Genomic DNA, 18,919 nt, shown 5'->3' with positions numbered 1-18,919 from the left:
AGGTCCGGAAGGGGAGTGGTTACGGGCTGGGTTCACCCTGGTCTCCTTGCCTCTCCGCTGGGATCCTGGTGGGCACTGAGGACCCCAGGAAAGGACAGGGTAGGGAGAAAAATGGCTGGGCCTCCTTGAAAACAGGGCTGTGGATGTTGGTTAAGGTGGGGAAGAAAGGCCAGGCCGGGTTTAGAGCATATGTGAGGGTCTGCTAAGTGGGCTTCGAGCACAGTGAGCTTCACCTGTCTGGAGTCACAGGTGGCAGACGAGGACACCATTTGTCTCTAACTCTTGGGAGCAAATCTAGCATCGCTAGGAGGATTTGGCTGCCCCGACACCCATCTCCCCTCCCCAGGCCCACAGTGAATCCTAGCGCAGACCAGAGGTCGTGCTTTGTAAATCAGAGTCCGGATCATAGAAACCTCCAGGCCAGCATGGTCTGTTTATACGTAAACCCCTGTCCTGGCACCTGCCTATTCAAGCTGGGTCATGCTTTAAGTTCAACAAATAACACTGAGCACGCCCCACGCCAGGCTTTGTGCCTGGGAGTGGCATGCAGTGGTGTGGAAAGCAACCCGGGAAGCAATCTCTTCTCTGCTCCGAGAGTGCTGCTGGCCCCGTCCACGGTGGCCCACTTTGCAGCCTGGGCTAGCCTCCAGGGACTGTAACCGATCGATGCTGGTGGCATGCCCACAGCCTTGGGTGCCAGAGTGAATGGGGCTGGGATTCTGGAGGAGACAGGATGGGCGAGCACGACGCAGGGCAGTCTCCTTCTCTGCCACCCTTCTGTTGTAACAATTTTGTGTTTCTTTCTTCTTCTCTTCTCTGTCCCATCTGCCCTGCCTCCCCAGGACTTGGAAGAATGCCCAGCTGGGAGAAGCCATGATCAAAAGCCTGGAGGCCCAGGGGCTGCAGTTGGCCAAGGAGAAGCAGGAGTATTTAGGTTGGCTAGAGGGGTGGACTGGAAGCTAAGGCTCCCTAGGTAGCAAACTCTCCAGGGTCGAGGGCCGGAGCCGGGCTTGGTGGAGGACCCAGGAAGGGGAAAGTCAGGGCGGTGGGGCTTAGCGGGCTGCAGGGAGCCAGAGACCAGCCAGGAGCCTAAAGGCTTTTACCATAACCTGTGTCCTTTTGGCCGGCATGACAGGAGGCAGGAGGACCTGGTGGCCAGGAGCCTGGGCTCTGGACCCAGCTTTGCCACTTCTCTGTCAGCTGTGTGTCTCCAGGCAGTGTAGCCCCTGTAAGCCTTAATGTCCTCATCCTTAAAATGGAGACGAGAACAGTCCCTAGCTTTTAGAGGTGGCAGGGGAGGTCAGGGGAAATGAGAACCTGCCTGAAAGCACTTGTGTCCGGCACACAGTAAGAGCCCCATAAACAGAGTTGATGTTATCCTGCCCTGGGTCCCCAGGTCCTGGATTTGCCCCTAATAACTCCCACCGGCCAGCCCACTTTAAACCTGGCCCTGTGCCCCTGACTGGCTGGCAAGCATGCTCTGTTTGGGAAAGAAGGTGAGACGGGGGCTTTGACCCTTTACCTGGCATCCTCTCCCCTGCCACTTTCTTGGACGCTTGGGGCCTCAGCTTTGGTTCTGCTCTGCCTGCTTCAGACACCCCGGTCCCCCCAGGACCTGCCCTCCCCCTCCTGCCAGACACCAGTGCAGAGGGGAGGTGGTCTGGGGAGCAGCACAGTTAACAGCACTTCGGAGGGGGGGTGTGCAGACACCCACCTGAGCTTCTGAAGATGAGGCCATCCTTGTCTTGTGAATGCACAAAGCAGGGACAGTGAGCAGGAAGGAGGGCAGCAGCTGAGGCCAGCATGGCAGCTTCTAGCCCCAGGACCTGGCTCTGCCCTTGGCCAGCCTGGGCATGGCAGGCCTGACCGTTTCCCTGGGAGATCCTGAGAGTGAGGGAGGTTCCTGGAAGGCACTGGCCCCTCCTGGCCGGAGCTGGAGCGAGCTTTCTGTGAGAGGGTGCATGCTTGCTTTGCAGACAAACTGATGGAGGAGACAGAAGAACTCTGCCTTCAGAGGGAACAGAGAGAGGTAGGCACACTCCCCAGCACCTCCTGCCTGGGCACCCCTGAGCAGCCACAGTGTACTGGCCTGTGTTTCTGCCTTTCGGGAATCATGTAGGGGACCAAGGCACCTAGAGAACTTTCTGGAAAGTCAGCCAGGTGAAGCAGCGAGGCCATGAAGTGACAGTGCTCGAGACTTGCTCTGGCTTCTTGTCAAAAGGTATTTCTTCTTGCCAATCCCCAGGGACAAAAGTAAAAAGCGTAGGTGACCACGTTCTAGAGAGAGCCATCCCCAAATTGTCTAAGTATATACATGAGTGGGTAATGGGCCGCTTGTCACTGGTGGTCGTCACAGGAGGCTGGGGTGGCCTCTGTTATCTACAGAGGGGTTTCTGTACCATCAGGGTGATTGGATTGGATGATTTCAGGGGTTCCTTCATCCTCTAAATGACACAATGTAAGTTCTGAAAAGGCCAAGCATTAGCCTGGGGCAGCCTGTAGGGAAAAGGAGACCCTGGCCTCATTTGTGGCTAGGGAGCCACAAAAGTCCACTTCATTTGGAATCTCCATGCAGCATTGGGCCTTGCCTGTCCTGAGGGGCAGAGTCAGGTAGTGCTTAGCAACACAGACTTGAAGCCAGCCTACCTATGTCTGCATTTGACCTTGACCACTTCTAGCTGTGTAACCTTGGACAAGTTACCTACCCTCTCTGAACATCAATATTCTTACATGAAGAATGGAGATAATGGAACCCATCTTATTAGGACGCTGTGAAGATAAGTGATGTTACATATGAAGTGCTTTGGCACATAGGATGTGCTGCGTGAGTGTCTATTAGTATCATGATCAGGTTATTATTAATTAGGGGCCCATCCTGCACGGAAGCTGCCTGAGGCCTGAGGCTGCAGAGTGGCTCGGCCACAGGAGAGCCCGATTCAGTCCACTTCTCTTTGCCCCGTCGCTTTTCCTTGTCTTGTAGGGCCGGGCCCGTCAGCCTCGGCCCAGTGTCTGCAACTATGACTTTCCTCTCGCTAAGCACCTTTCCGGACCACCGCTCCCTGGGCTCTGAGACAGACCCTACAGTCAGGAAGCCTCATGTCCCTGCAGTAGCCCGAACATTCCCAGGGCCCGGCACAGCAGCTGGCCCAGGATGAGTACTTGATAAATGCTCAATGAGTGAGCATTTTTGATTCTTATAATGTCACATTACATCTTGATTTTAATCCCATAGGACAATTCATCCTCATCTTTCTTCTTCCAAAACTGTATGTGATATTCTTGCCCACTTATCCTTCCGGCTGGACTTTAGGCTTCACTTTGTCGATTCACAACAACAGGAAAAACCAAACCAAAACAAGCAAAAAACAAAACCCAAAAGCCATTGAGGATTTGTATTAGGATTGTGTGGATTTGAGGATTGGCATCGTGACAATGCTGAGCCTTCTCCCACCCGGAGGTGTGTGGGCCTCTGTCTCCCTGCTGTCATCCAGGCCCTGCGTGAGAGTCCTGGTATTTTCTTCACATAGTTCTGGCATTTTGAGAAGCGAGAGTTCCGGTGCATTGTCAGCAACCTAAAGACAGGTAACGGAGGAAGCCAGGGGAAGGGATGGAGTGACGGACACAGCCGCCGGCCGGGAAAGAGACAGACTTATCCATTAGAGAGGCTAAATCTGGGGCAGCAATCAGCCGGAGGAAAATTTAGACACTCTATCTAGGTCTTTGGGCAGGAAACGAGGACAGTGGAGACCCACCGCCTGCAGGCCTCACTTAAAGCCATAGCACGTTGAAGGAATGAGGCCTGTGAGCTGTGAACTCCCTGGTTCTGTGGCCCAAGATGTGAATGAGACTCACTCGGGCCCCGCTGATTCCCACGGTGAAGGCTGCTGTGGGTGGGCAACAGGGAAAGGTCTGGGCCCAGGCTCGGATTCCCACGTCACTCACGGCTGCCGGAACGTTCTCATCCGTGTCATGGGTCTGCCTGTCCCTTGCCCATTTCCCATCTCCACTGCAAGGCACAGAGGTGGTCTGGGCTTGCCTTGGGCCACTTAGGAAGGCATCTGGTAGGACAGGCCCGTGATAAGATGAAGATTCTCTGGTCGGTAAGAGGCAGCCTGGCCCACAGGCGGACTCGGGGTCTGGAACCAGGAGACTCCGATTGGAGTTGCAGCTCCATCACTGACTGTGTGGCCTTGGGCAAGTTAACCTCTCCAGGCCTCAGTTTCTCTCTCTCTTTTTTAAAATTATGTTCAGTTAGCCACCGTATAGTACATCATTAGTTTTTGATGTAGTGTTCAGTGATTCGTTAGTTGCGTATAACACCCAGTGCTCATCACAACACGTGCTCTCCTTAATACCCATCACCCTGTGACCCCATCCCCCACTCCCTCTCCTCTGAAACCCTCAGTTTGTTTCCCAGGGTCCATAGTCTCTCATGGTTCGTCTCCTTCTCTGATTTCTCCCCCTTCAGATTTCCTTCCCTTCCCCTATGGTCCTCGGGTCCTCAGTTTCTCTATCTGTGATACTCTGGTAAGAGTTAATGGCTATGCCTGCCTAGCTCCTGGGTTGCCGTGAGGCTCGATGACTAGAAGGCAACAGAGTGCTTTGTGAACCGGCAAGGCCCTCGCAGATGTGCGCTGTGCAGTGGTGGGCCACGGCACCCTCCGTGGGGAAGGAAAGCCCTGGGACTCTAGAAATATGAGCAGAGAGTGCAGGGGGAGCCCCACTGGGCGTATCTATCCTGGGGCCAGACGGCCATGCCTTTCCCTGGGTGCAGGTCCCTCAAATGTCCCTGGCTCCGTGTCCTCATCTCTCTCATCCCCTGGAGGAGGGCAGCCCACCTATCTTTCCTTTTCGGGCTGAACTCTGAGAGCTCAGCCTGCGTGTGAGCAGGCACATGGCAAATTAGAAATGTCCGGGGCCCGTTAGGCAGGCGTCTTGCCACCCAGGCTGCTCCTGGTCAGGCACAGACTCTGGCCGTCGGAAAGAACCTCCCACTTCAAGGTGGGGCTCTTTGCTCACCTCTCTGATAGATGATATCCTGATTCCGTCACGGGTAACTCACAACCTCTGGAGCTGTTCTTTGCCTTATTGCTCTGTCGTTTGAAAGCACTTCTTTTCATTGAGCTGGAATTTGCCTTCGGGTGACTTCTTTCCAGCCCTGTCCTCCTGCAGCTTAGGTCAGGCCCCGGAGTCAGAAGAGCAAACACTAGATGGAGAGAGGCTCTCGCAGCTGCCGGTCTTGGCTGACCTCAAACTACGGCAGGGTTGCTACAAGCGCTCAGACCATCTTGGCTGCAGGAACAGAAGGTTCTGGCTGCTCCGGGTTTATAGATTCTGCTGTCATTCAGTCTTCTCAGGCTACACCTGGACATCAGGTTTAGTTAAGAGTCACACAGGTAGGGGCACCTGGTGGCTCAGTCGGTGAAGTGTCTGCCTTCGACTCAGGTCATGATCCTAGGATCCTGGGATCGAGCCCCATGTCAGGCTCCCTGCTCAATGGGGAGCCTGCTTCTCCCTCTGCCCGCTGCTCATGCTCTCTCGCACTCTCGCTCTCTTTCTCTCAAATCAATAAATAAAATCTTAAAAAAAAAATAGAGTCACACAGGTAAAATGAAAGGTGGGAAAGAAGTGATCAACCAGGAAGAAGATTCTCTTTCTTTGTCCTCGTTAATGTGTAAACTTAAAAAAAAAAAAAAAAGATGTTATTTATTTATTTGACAGAGAGAGAGCACAAGCAGGGTGAGTGGGAGAGGGAAAAGCAGACTTCCCAATGAGCAGGGAGCCCGATGCAGGACTTGATCCCAGGAGCTCAGGATCGTGACCTGAGCCAAAGGCAGATGCTTAATGACAGACACTCAGGCGCCCCAATATGTAACCTTTTTATTAGAAATCATGTTTTTTGTAGAACACCCGGAAAACAAACGTCATCCTCAATCCCACAATTGACAGACGACTGTTGACAACATTTTGCTATTTTCTTCAGTCTTTATGTATTATTGTAGGGGCACCTGGGTGGCTTAGCTGGTGAAGCATCTGACTTTTGGTTTGGGCTCAGGTCATGATCTCAGGGTCATCGGGCTGTGTTCAGCATGGAGTCTAGTTGAGATTCTCTCCCTCTCTCCCTGCCCCTCCCCCTGCTTGTGTGCTCTCTCTCAAAATAAATAAAATCTTAAATATATATATATATATATATATATTACTCTTATATATATTTTCAGTATAATAGGATCATAGCAGAGATTCGGTTTCATAGCCGCTTTTTCATTATACCTTCATTAACACTGTACCTTTAGCACGTTTGCATGTTACTCAATGTTCCTTGAAAACTTCAGTCTTAATGACCAGGTACTGATTCACCCTATGTGATGTTCCATTGAACTACTCGTCTATTTTTGGACATCTGGGTTGTTTTCACTGTTATAAATTATGCCACAGCGAACATCTCTGTACACATAAATCTTGGTCTACTGTCTAACTGTTTAGGAGAGATTCCAATGGGGGAAATCACTACGTCTAGGCAAGAACTTCTAAGACTCCTGATGCATATTGACAAATTGCTTTCCAGAAAATTTGTACCAGTTTTCACTCTCACCACCATGTGTGGATATTTCCATCTTGCTCTACCCTACTGCCCGTGTTTGAGTCCTTCATCACTGACCAGCTACAGTGTGGGAAGGAGGAATGAGGACATGCGGGACTTTGCACAAGTCTACTTGCCCTGTATGTACCTCTGCTTTTCTCATCTGCAAGACGAGGATAAAAATATTACCCACTTCCAGAGTTGTTATGAGGATTAAATGATGTAATACATGTAAAGTACTTAAAACAGTAAGCTCACAGAGGATGTTATCTGTCGTTATCATTATCATCAACATACACGATCTGTTTCAGAATTCCCTTTTCCATGCCTTTGAACTGCTGTCTGTCTGTGAACAGACATCACGCAGATCCAGTTTATAATACCATCTGTCATTTATTAAGCACTGACTGTGTTGCAGACCATTTGCATGGACTAGCTCATGTGACCCTCCCGTTAACCCTACAAGGTAGTACTGCCCATCTCAAAGAGTACCCCCCACACCCTGCCTTCTTCCCACACGAGATCAAAGGCAATCTAGACCACACCTCCAGCTTCACTTGCTGTGTGTGCGCGAGTGACTCCCCATTGACGGATGCAGTCTCTTTTCTCTGCTGAGCTCCAGCCCCTTAATATCCAACTGGTGATGTCACATCTCCAGCCGGATGTCTCGAAAGCACTGCAGACTTAGCATGTCCGAGACCAGTCATGATCTTCCTCAGCAGAGCTGGTGGTCCTCCTCTAGAACTCCCTATCTCAGGGAATTCACTACCATCCATTGTTTGTGCAGACTGGAAGCCCAGGAGTCATGCCTCACCCTGTCCTTCCCATCTCCCCCCTTTCCACTCCACCCCCGAGTTCTGATAGCATTGCCCCACAAGCTCTAGAACCTGCCTGGCCACTTCTGTCCATCTCACTGCCCTGCTCTGGTTCACACTACTGGGTCTTGCTGGACTAAGGCAGTGGCCTCCCACCTGGGTTCCCCGTATCCCTCTGGGCCCCTCTTCATCCGTTTTCTCCCTGCTGCAGCCAGAGTCACTGTTTATGGTGGAGGTCCCTGCTCAAACCTTCATTGTTTGTTCCTGATCAGGAAAAGAGACCAAAATCCCCAGCATAGCCCAAGGCCTGTGTGGTCTGTGCTCCCTCCCACCCTGTTCACCCTCACTCTGGGCCCAACTGTATGGGCCTGTCTTACTTCTTTCAGGGCAGCAGGTTTCTGAAGGGCCTTTGCACATACTGATCCTTCTTCCTGGAATGCTCCTTCCTTTTACCTATCTACCTTCACCTGTTGGCTCAAGAAATCTCCCGCTCCCCCCACCAATCATTCCCTCCTTCTTGTCCAAGGCCACTTTACATGGAACTGTGCACCTGTCCAGCACATGTCCCTTGGTTCGTAACCATAATCTCATGTGGGTACTTATTAGTTTCTGATTCTTGCACTGAGCTGTATGCTCCGTGAGAACGGAGACGTGTCTGGGTTTGCTCAGCTTCACATCTTCAATCCAGAGCCTGGCGGGTGCTTGGCACGTATTAAGCACTCCATAAATATGTGTGGCATGAATGAATGAAACCACAAAAAAAAATCTCATTGGGGTTTTTACTGGAATTGCATTGAGCCTGTAAATTACCTGGGAAGAACCTTTACTGTAATCTTCCCACTCAGGGGCTTGCCTTCTTTTTGAAAGCATAATTACTTTTACTGGGGACTTAGAAATAATGCAGTGAAGCATGGAGACTTGGGGACAGAAGAGCTGTTCCCCGTAGCTAAAGGGAAAACGGATCAGTCTTGTTCTGTGGCTCTAAGGGGAAAAGGCGGACCCGATGATGGAAGTTACAAGGAGGCAGATTTGGGCTCAGAGGGCGCTGGTGGATGAAACGGGCTGCCCCTTCTCCTAGGTGTACAGGAGGGACTCGGGGTGTCCACAGGTTGGCTGCGTGCTTGGCTTTGCCAGCCTTCGGTTTTGCTAAGCGCCGTTCCCTGGCTCCTCCTTTGCTGGCTGGGGTCTTCGGGCTTCAAGGCTGAGGAGACGGTAGCTGAGGGCGGCCAGTTCCCAGCGAGGGAGGCAGCTGCTGGAGGGAGAGAGTCTGGTCAGAGGACAGAGGGGGCTACGGGGGCATTGGAGGGCAGTTTTGCTCCATAAATGAGATTCAGCCCTCCTCTCTGAGCCGCGCGAAACTTTTGGCAAAGTCTGCAGCCCTTGCTCCGTGCTTCTGTATTTGGAGCTCTCAGGGCCCGTGCTGAGGTTGAACCTGGGAGGAAGAGCTTTGAGCAGGTCGTTCTGGAGTGAAACGGGCTGTCTTAAGAGGGAGCGCATTCCCTGTCATGAGAGCCATTCAAGCAGAACCTGGGCCATCTCTTGGCCGGAAAACTGATTCCGGGATTCGAGTGTCTGATGGAGACCGACGCACCTTTCAAGGACCCTCGACCATAGAGGGCTGTGATTCGTGGGTGGGTGCCCACTTCTCCGACTGTCGCCCAGCGCTCAGTGACGCCTGACTTAGGTGGGAACGCACTGTATCACACAGACCTGGGACCAGCGCGGGGAGGAGGGAAGGAAACGCCAAATGACGGTCAGGCCGTGTTATGTTCAGGAGCGTCAGTTTCACTGTCTGGTCCTTGGAGGCATCACGAGGGCCTGCTGGCCTCTGAGGTGCTAGAAATTCTATCCTCCCGCCGTGTGAACTATAGAGGAGCAAAGCAGTTGTCACAAAACAGCTTCCAGCCAAGCTTCCCTCGAAGTGTACCCTGCAGCCCCACCTGCCAGGGAGGCCCAGGAAAACGGGACCCGTGGAGGGCACATACTTGCTGAAAAAATACAGTGCTGGCTGGACGAGCCCAGCGGCCTGCCCGGCGCTTTCTGGCTCTCCTGTGCCCTTCGGGCAGAGCACAGGGAAAGCTGCAGCCACCTCGATGCCCCGAGGACAAAAGAGTCCTGATTTTCTGACTCTGGGGTTGGGAATGGCTTTTCTTCGCCACCTTAACAGCTGGCGCTCTAGGCATCTTTAATGGCAATACACACGCACCCCTTTTTCCTCCAGCGCTCGGGAGCCGGCCAACATGCCTGAGGGTCTTAGTGGACATCCAGAATGATCACCACCTCCAGTCACAGGGAAACGACGTTGGGATCCTTTCTAAACCCTGGCTGCAGCAAGCCCAGGGTGTTTGATAAGGCAGACCCCTCACAGATTCTGGATTTGTTGAGACTGGGTGTCGCTGAGCGGGACCAGGGCTCCTCAAGACTTAGCCCCGAGTTGGCTCCCATAAGGCCCAGCCTGCACTGCATCCCAGGGGGCCCCTGGACGAGAGGGGCGGTACCTGACCTCAGGGGCGCTCTGCTGCCCGTGACTCTTCTCTTCCCCTCTGGTTCCCTTCAGGAGCTTGAGCGCCTTAACCAGGTGCTGGAGGCCGAGAAGCAGCAGCTAGGTGTAGTGAAAGGCCGAGTGGCAGACGTGGGGGGCTTGGGAGGGGAGGGGCTCAGCACAAAGAATCAGCAGTCGGCGGGTCTGGGGCTACTGGGAGAGCCGGCATGTGGCTTGTGGCTCAGCTTGTGCTCTCCGTGCTGGGGCCTCCGTACAGCCACCCAGGAGAGGCAAACAGCCACCGCCCAGCCAGCCTCAAAGAGGAAGAGATACGCTTCTCTTGCCTCTGTCAAGCCTTGCTTACCCAGAGGCAGACGGGAACCAGTCAGCCTGGGGGTGCTGTTCGCCAAGACCCACAACATCCCCTGCACAGTCTCTTCTCATTCTGGCTAATGACGTCCCTTGGGATCCTTAGTCCTGTGTATGGTTTGCAAACCCAGTTGTCCAGTTGTGCATTACAATCACAGAATGAGAATCTCTGGAAGGTAGGGCCCAGAGTGCTATATTTTACAAAAGCTCTCCAGGTCACTCTGATTCAGACTATGTAGGAGTTTGGAGACGAATGCGCTGGGTACTGGTGGTGGTAGTGGTTGTTACCCTCCACTGCCCCCTCCTCCTCCTCACTACTGATAATCAGTGATAGCCCTGAATGGTTTTTCTTGCAACAACCTTATAAAAGGAAGTCAATTAGGCAAGTGCTTTGGGGAGGGAGAAGCTCCAAGAATCTTACCAAGTAAATGGCCAAGCACCTGCGTATGTCCAGGATTGTGCCAGATACTGGAATAGGAGATTATCTTTCAATGCAGGATCTTACAATCTGGTTGGGAAAACCAGACTCATGCCCAGGAAACATCAACACAGTAATATATAATCAGGCACTAGGAGGCACAGGGCAGACCCCCTGTGTCATAGGAATTAAGGTGTACATGTGATCCTTGTGGGCATGAAGAGAGGTTCGACTGAGCTGGGCCTTGAAGGATGGGTAGGATTTAGGAAACTGGGCAGGAGAAAAGTGAAAGGCATTTCAAGCAGGAGGAAGAGAAACCAGGGGTAAATGCCCGAGGGAGCCCAACCTTAAGAAAGCAGCAAGGGGGTTATTACCCCAGAGAAGGGCCTCAGCCATGTCCCAAGTCAGAGTGAGTAGGGGTTCTAGCAGGGTCTGTCTGGGGAAGACAGGAGGTAGGGCCAGGACCCCCTTGGTTTTTCCAGGGCTTCTCTCTGCCTGTGGGGTGGCTCCGGGTTTATCCCGCCTGACAGATGCCTGTGTACCTAGAGCAAGTGACTTCAACCCCACTTGGCTGGGATCTTCTTTCAGCACCACGTCCCTACAGCTGCTGTTCGGACCCTGCCATGCAGAGAGGGGCTGGCCTTCCAAGGACCCCTCTGAGCCATATTGGGAGGTGAAGCAGAAACACTTCTGTGTGCAGAGGGGATTGGGAGGGGTGGGCACTGCCATACCCAGCCCTCTGTTCCTGCAGGGAGCTAGAACTGACTGCAAGATGCCTCAAGGGTGTGGAGCAAGAGAAGAAGGAGCTAAGGCACCTTACAGAGTCCTTGCAGCAGACGCTGGAGGTGAGGGGCCACTGGTGGGCCAGCTGGCCTTGGAGGCAGGCTGGTTGGTTGGGCCACATGATACCGTTTTTCCAACAGCATTTCCCCAGAGGGTTCTCCACAAGGGGAATGGGGCATGATGGAGTGCTGACCTAAACAGTTTCTTCTTTGTGACCCAGTGAGCACAGGAGGCCTAAAGCAGGACCCAGAAGGGCAAATTCAAGTATGTCCTGCTGTGACTGTGGCCTTGGGAAATCCACCTTCCTCAGTGTTTGTATTTTTTTTTTTTAAAGATTTTATTTATTTATGTGACAGAGAGACAGCCAGCGAGAGAGGGAACACAGCAGGGGGAGTGGGAGAGGAAGAAGCAGGCTCACAGCAGAGGAGCCCGATGTGGGACTCGATCCCGGTACGCCGGGATCACGCCCTGAGCCGAAGGCAGACGCTTTAACGACTGCGCTACCCAGGCGCCCCCCAGTGTTTGTATTTTTATACCAGAGGGAGGATTGATTAGGGTGGGTGGTGGGACCTGTGGCTCATTCCTTCCTTCGTGTGGCTCATTCACTTAGCTGCTCCTGGGTGAAACTGATCATGAAGGGAAACCAACTGTCGTGTTACCTCCATTTGATACCACAGAAACTGTGAGGGGGAGGAAGCAGGTGGCATGTGTTAAAGACCAAGTGCAAACTCTGTCCCCAGCCCCTCCTCCCCGACTCTCCCTTGGTTGCCCCTCCATACCCTGCACAAAGACACTCTGACCCCTACTCCAAACCACTGAGCTCATGTGCCCCTAGGAAGCCAAGCTCTTTCAGACTCTATACCTTTGCCCAAGCTGTTCTTTCTGCACAGAATGTCCTTTCACCTCTTCTCTGCCTGGAGAGCTCATCCATCCTTCTAAGACTCAACTCCAACATCACCATAGCCAGGCTTCCCTGACTCTTCCAGGCAAGGGTTTGCTCTGAGCTCTAGGCTCCTGCAGCACTTTGCACACCTGTTATGGGACATTAGGTTGTGTTTTCCAAACTGTGAACTTCACTAGGCTGTGCCCTAAGGTCTCACCAAGCCCAGCAGCACCTAGCAGGAGCCTGGCACATTGCTAATGTTTACTGAATTCATGAATTGCCTTGAAGGTTGCAAGGTTTCTATTCTCCCTCACCTGACTGGGGCTTTGTTTGTGGTGCCTTTGTTTATCTTTCCATTTCACATCATGTTCTCGCCATGGTTCTCGTGGAGTGTTTCAACTCCAGAATTTTGGCGTAGTGCAAGACCCCAGCCTGATAAATGGAGAGAACATCTAAATCTGTTCTAGGGCTGGCTCCTCTTGGGTGTTTTTCATGAGCCCAACACACTCCCTCACTCACCCCTGGAGGAATAAAGACCCCCGAAGGTCATGATGCCCTTGGGCCCCAGTTGTGTAGGAGCCACCTTCACTGGAAGCTGCATTGGGCTCCTCCTTGAGTCCCTCGATGGAGGAGTAACCTTGCCTCTTTGTTAAGGAGATCTTGGTTGGCCTTCTCCCTCCAGGGAAGAAGGAAGATATTTCAGGTGTCTCTCCTAGAAGATTGAGTAAGGAGGGCCTCACTCCCTGAAACCGAAAGGCAGGTGAGGGCAGCCATGTTGGAGAACCTAAATTAGGTTCTTTCTCTTCCCTCCCTCCCACCATGCCAGGAACTCTCCATAGAGAAGAAGAAAACCCTGGCAATGTTGGAGGAGAATGAGAACCAGCTGCAGACACTGGCCAATCAGAGCGAGCAGCCCCCTCCCCGTGGGGGTCTCCATAGCAACCTGAGGCAGATAGAGGAGAAGATGCAGCAGCTCTTGGAGGAGAAGCTCCTGGCTGAGAAGCGGTGAGAGGTCCTTCAACCCGAGTCCAGCTGGAGAACTTTCCTTGAACTGCACACCCAGATTCTTGGGTTCTAGCCGGCGTTGACCAGATAGATCCCTCACTTCCTTTTGCCTAGGACTCAGTTTTCCCACCGGGCAAAGGAGAAGAAACTTTTCTCTACCCAGAGCTGACTTGATCATTATCTCTTGCACTGGTGTGAACCATACAGACAGACACTAGGTCCGTCTGACAGTGCTTTGTGAAAGGCTGGGCAGGTCCTCACAGCTTCTTTGTACAAAAGAGGAAACTGAGCCTCGGAGGGTTGATAGGACTTTCCTGAGGTCACAGAACTAGCAAGACCAGGGCCCACGACTCCAGTCTTCTGACTCTAAGCTAGGGGCTCCCCTCACTGACCACACCACCCCTCTCATCCCCTGGGTGACAGAACCCAGAAAGTTCTGGGGCTCAGGAAGCCTGGGTCTCAGGGCTTCTCCAGCCAGGTCTCTAGGAGGGGCTGCCCTCCCACTGGAAAGCCCATTCGGTAAGGGAGCACTGAGCACCTCTTCGGCCCCGCAGGATGAAGGAGAACGAGGAGCGCTCTCGGGCCCTGGAGGAGGAGCGGGAGTTCTACTCGAGTCAGTCCCAGGCGCTGCAGAACTCGCTGCAGGAGCTGACGGCGGAGAAGCAGCAGGCTGAGCGGGAGCTCAAGGTGCTGGCCTGGGCCTGCTGGGAGCAGCCTGTGTTCACGGGCCTTCCTTCACACCCCTTACCGGGCAGAGCCCTGAATTATCTCTGCCAGTCTCACCCGCCAGGGGCAGGCGATGCAGCCACCATTTGGGGAAGCAGTGAGCCCGCTGCCGGGGTGGGGGAGCACTGCTAGACCCCTGCCGGGTGCAGGGGCTAGGTCCGGGCCACCCGGTCAAGGGCTCCAGACACGAGGCAGGATGTGGTAACTTCCATCCAAGTCCAGAGACAAGGAAGCCCGCTTGAACCAGGGGGTGACCAGGGAAGGCTTCCACGGGAGAGGACAACTGCTCCCCAGGACCCCACTTTCGTCTGTCTCTCCCCCCCCCTCCCAGGCCGAGGTAAAAGTCCGCATGGATCTGGAGAGGCGTCTGCGGGAGGCAGAGGGGGCCTTGCGGAGCTTGGAACAAGGGCTCAACTCCAAGGTGCGGAACAAGGAGAAGGAGGAGAGGATGCGGGCTGACGTGAGCCATCTGAAAAGTAAGCCCCGGCCCCCGGCGCCAGCCCCCAGCGCTCGCGCTCAGCCCCCGCGGGAGGCCAGACCCTGCGGAGCCGGGACCCTGGCCGGGAGCGCGGCGCGGGTTCGGGTGTGCATTAGGTGGTCCCGAGCTACGGAGGGAGCCTCTTCTGCAGACCCCTGCAGCAGGCGCGTCCGGGCTCGGCTTCTCGGGCTCTTGCACCTGGGTGGGGGCGCGGCGGGGGTTTCTGTGCCCTGCCCGGGCGGGTGGGCGGCTGCGCTGCTTTCCCGCGGGGGCCCGGGGCCGGGGGGCGGGGCGGGAAGGACGCAGCGGCACTGCGGCCGCAGGGTTCTTCGAGGAGTGCATCCGGAACGCGGAGCTGGAGGCCAAGATGCCGGTCATCATGAAGAACTCCGTGTACATCCACAAGGCGGCCACTCGCCGCATCAAGAGCTGCCGCTTCCACCGGCGCCGGTCCAGCACCTCCTGGAACGACAGTGAGTGTGGCCGTCCGCGCGCCGCTGCTGCGGTGGGGGCGGTCGGAGGCCGGGGGTGGGGCAGGGGCCGGACGACGCGAGGCGAGGGTCGGCGGAGTGCTGGTCCGGCTCAGAGGCAGGACAGTGCGGCCTGGACCTTTCTCCACCGGCCTCCGGCTTCTCCCAGGATTCCGGGAGCCGGTGGGCGCGGAGCGGCTGCGAGGAGCTCAGCAGCCTGTGGGATGGGGAGCGGGGGAGGCGGGCTGCGGTCGGGGACCGGGCCCAGCCTTGCTGGAGGGAGGCTGCTCACGGCCACCCTCTCCCCAGTGAAGCCGTCCCAGTCCTTCATGACCTCCCAGCTGGATGCCAACAACATGGAGGAGCTAAAGGAAGTGGCCAAGAGGCTCAGCCGGGACCAGCGCTTCCGAGAGTCCATCTACCACATCATGGCAAACCAGCCAGGAGCCCCCTCGGTGGTTCCCCGGGGTGGAAAGTGATGAGCGGGCCTCCCCTGCCTCCCAGGTCTTTCCTCAGCGGCGGGGGCGCGGAGGGGGTGCAGGGGGAGGGCCAACTCTACCTGGCCACTCTCTGCTCCCCTCTGGGCCAGAGCTCCACCTGGCGGCCAGCCTCACCCTCAAAGGACGGGGATGGCACCTCCCTCACCCCGTCCCAGACACTACCCTTGGGTTTACATCAGGCCCAATCAGGCCCAAGCTGGGTGCTCACCTGGTGCTCACCTGGTGAGGTGAGGAGGGGCCTGGCTCCGCTTGGAGACCTTTTGGTTGGCGAGTGGAGTAGGCGGGGCCCACAGCTCTTTCTTGTGCCCACTACCTCTGTCTGTGATGCTGCCTCCCTGTCCTCATGGATAAAGGCCTTCCCTCCCTTGACACCTGCTTCACCCTGGGGTTCCTAACCCTTCCTTTGCTTCTGAGGCCCATAGATACCTCTCATCCAGGGCCCTCACTTTTACCACCTTGTGGGGCAGGGAAGAGAGGTACCTAACAGTGACTTTTGGGTTTGTGGCATATCACACTTGCCATGGGGTCTCCTTTCCTGAGATTGGGCCCTGACTGAGGGGCTACCCACTCACTTCCCTCCTCAGGTGAGTTCACCCGTCTGCAGCTTCAGCTGGTTTGGAGGGTGATGTGACCCTGCCCCTTCTCCGCCACATCCCTCCTGCTGGGTCCCTAGGGCCCAGGGCCCTGGCTGGGATCTGGGGCCAGCAGTGATTCTGAGGGTTCTCCCAGAGGACAAGTAGTAAGCTTAGGGGGTGGAACAAGGTGGCCCTGACTTTCGCATTGTTGACTCCTGGTTGGATAGGGAGGAAGCTGCCTCTGGCTGTGGGGGCCCTATTGGTCTATGGGATCACAGATGTCTCCCTCTGGGCCCTGCTTAAGCCACCTTGTGGCCTCCTCTCCCTGCAAAGGCTTTACCCAGTGAAGCAATGTGACCCTGGAAGATGAAGGGCCGGCACCTGTAATAAGGCCAGTAGCCATTGGTTGGCCCCATGTCATCCGGGGTGAAGCTGAAACAGCCTGCAGGTGGTCTGTGGGGGGGGTGTCCCTCAGCTGCAGACAGTCTGCTCTCCTCTTTTCCTAACCACACCCTCCAAAGCTCCCTGGGTCTATTGATCTCTCCAGAAAAGGGGGTCTACCTGGGACCAGGGCGCTCACGGTCAGTGGTGGTATTAAAGGTGCTCATCCTCTGCTGCTTGGGAAACAGAGCGAAGAGCCCAGTCTGAGCGGCGCACAGACGGCTGCAGGGCACGCCCCAGCAGAGGTGCTGGCCCCCCCTCAAAATACATGCATACCTGCTGGATGGCCAGCGCAGGCCAGGCCTCGGTGCCCTGCGCTGTGCTCACGGCTGCCCGGTGAAGCTAGGGGGGACTCAGCTGAAGTCCTGGGTGGACTCTGCCGGCTTCAGCCGGTCTCTGCAGAATCTGGGTGGGGGCAGGGGCAGAGGCACTTAGAATCGAGGCATCTGAACAGGGATGAGTCTAAATGTAGAAACTTTACACACGTAGCACCTGCATAAACTTGGACCTCATTTATCTAACGTGCAGAGGATGGACTTTGAAAGGAGGAGGAAGTTGTATACAATCAAGATTACCGGGTGTTTTTTGTTTCTTTTTTTGATTTTTTAAGAATTAGGTTAATAATGGTTTGATCTCGGAGAAAGATCCTTTGGAAATTTTCCAATGCATTTTTCCCCCCAGGCGAGCTATTAACCAGAAGAAAAAGTGCTTCTTTCCGTGCACATTCACCAATCTCTAGTTCCTTCCCTCCCATTTCACCCTGTACTTTCTATGCCTCAGGCAAAACTGTGTTATCTTCAACCAACTGATCAGTCCATAAGTATTTATTTGTTAAAAGCTCACCACGTACCTAACACTGTAAATAGAAAAAGAGCAACATCTCTATATGAAACTATATCACAGTGGAAATTATTTATTGGAAATGTGTTGATCTGATTTAAAAAAAAAACAAAAAACAAAAAACAAAACCCTTACTCCTTGGCCAATTAAATGGGTTTCCTGCAGTAGCGCTTGTGGTGTGATCATTGCTAGGGAGATGTTGCCCCCTGCAGGCCAAATGTGGAATTGTGCGATTCCCCACATGAGTCTTCCTAAGCAGGCCGGTTTCTCTACCTATGAGGAAACAGTCCCCACAGCTGCCCCTCCTGGGAGTGGCTTCTTAATAATTAACTGAAAAATCTGTGTTCCCACCCTGAGGTCCTGGCCATCCCGGTGTAACGAGGACTATCAGCTGGGTTTTATTCTGATTTGAGCACTGACCAAAGGGAGCCAACTACATGAGTGCGACTAGCCTCCAGGGAGGCAGAGGACTGCCGTTTATGACTTGCTGGTTTCAGTAACCCCCTGGAAATTGACGGCACGCCTTCCCTGCTGAGGAGAGGTTTGTGCTTGTGTCCTGTAATCCTATAAGAGAGAGCAGGAAATGGTAATGACTGGATTCTCCTCCTGTTTGGTTTGTTTCCTCCCTGGGGATGGATGATCCATCATCCTGCCCAGGACTGCCCCGGTTTGTATTGTTCCCCAGCATAATTATTAATGGTTCCCAGCCCGGATGATAATTCTGTGCTCATCCTGGTTGTAATGCTTTGCCCCCACAGTATGTTAATGGGTGAGGTAAGAGATCTGTAAAACACTCAGGTCCTGACCCACTGCCCAGCTCCCAGCTCCTGGGAAGAATCCACTCCCTATATTTGTCTCTGGAGAGATGTCACTGTTGCCCACCCCCCAATTTTATCCCACCCAGCTCAGCATGACCTGGGCAGCCTGTGGGTGATCAGGTATCATCCGAGTAAAATTTGGAGCCCACAGTGAATGATGTTGGTGGAACAGACTTGCTCAAGTCTCAGGGAACCAGCCTGTGTCAGATTTGGTCTAAATGGAAGGTAGTCATTAAGACCACTAGACAAAGGGGCTGCTCTGAAGCCCTCAGATAAAGGCCAGCAGCCCCTGGGGAATCTTGTGCTTCTGTGAGGAGCCTGGATGGGGCTGCTCAGACCGTAAGGCTGCTGCAAGGGCTCCCCAAAGTCAGAAAGCTTATGGCTTTGACTCTTGGAGGGAAAGCTACTGATTTCCTTTACCTCACACACTCCTGGTGAGCAAGGCGCAAGGAGTGTGCTGGCTTTCTTCCGGGTGAGACTCAGTGATCAGGCAGAGAAGTTGGGTTGAGACAGGGTTGCTCAAAGGCAGGAGGCTCCCCCTCAGGGGCTCCAGGGGCTCTCAGAGCTAGAGCCAGCTGCCAGTGCATTTGGGGGCTCGTTCTCTGCACTCTGTCTTACTTGCCCTGAAGGATCTGAAATCTGCCTCTAGGCTGAGGGTCCAGCTATGACCAGACTCAACCTGTCCTGTTCCCCAGACAAAAACTGTGGCTAATGGGCCTTGGAGTGTCACTGATCA

General features: G+C 54.3%; 1 protein-coding gene across 1 annotated transcript in view; it reads left to right on the top strand.

The window, feature by feature from the left end:
• Positions 1–15,488, top strand: part of PLEKHD1 (pleckstrin homology and coiled-coil domain containing D1) — a 27,045-nt gene extending 11,557 nt beyond the window's left edge. The window contains exons 5-13 of the mRNA XM_040641283.1: positions 843–934; positions 1,977–2,029; positions 9,953–10,071; positions 11,365–11,509; positions 13,157–13,335; positions 13,890–14,022; positions 14,393–14,537; positions 14,863–15,012; positions 15,319–15,488. Of these exons, the coding sequence (XP_040497217.1) occupies positions 843–934; positions 1,977–2,029; positions 9,953–10,071; positions 11,365–11,509; positions 13,157–13,335; positions 13,890–14,022; positions 14,393–14,537; positions 14,863–15,012; positions 15,319–15,488 (1,186 nt within the window). The remainder of the gene's footprint in view (positions 1–842; positions 935–1,976; positions 2,030–9,952; positions 10,072–11,364; positions 11,510–13,156; positions 13,336–13,889; positions 14,023–14,392; positions 14,538–14,862; positions 15,013–15,318) is intronic.
• The last annotated feature ends 3,431 nt before the right edge of the window (positions 15,489–18,919 follow it).

The sequence above is a fragment of the Ursus maritimus genome, unplaced genomic scaffold (genome assembly GCF_017311325.1).
Source record: "Ursus maritimus isolate PB19 unplaced genomic scaffold, ASM1731132v1 scaffold_25, whole genome shotgun sequence".
NCBI classification, from domain to species: domain Eukaryota; kingdom Metazoa; phylum Chordata; class Mammalia; order Carnivora; family Ursidae; genus Ursus; species Ursus maritimus.
The sequence above is the reverse complement of the archived record's forward strand: the minus strand, read 5'-3'. Positions and strand labels throughout refer to the sequence as shown.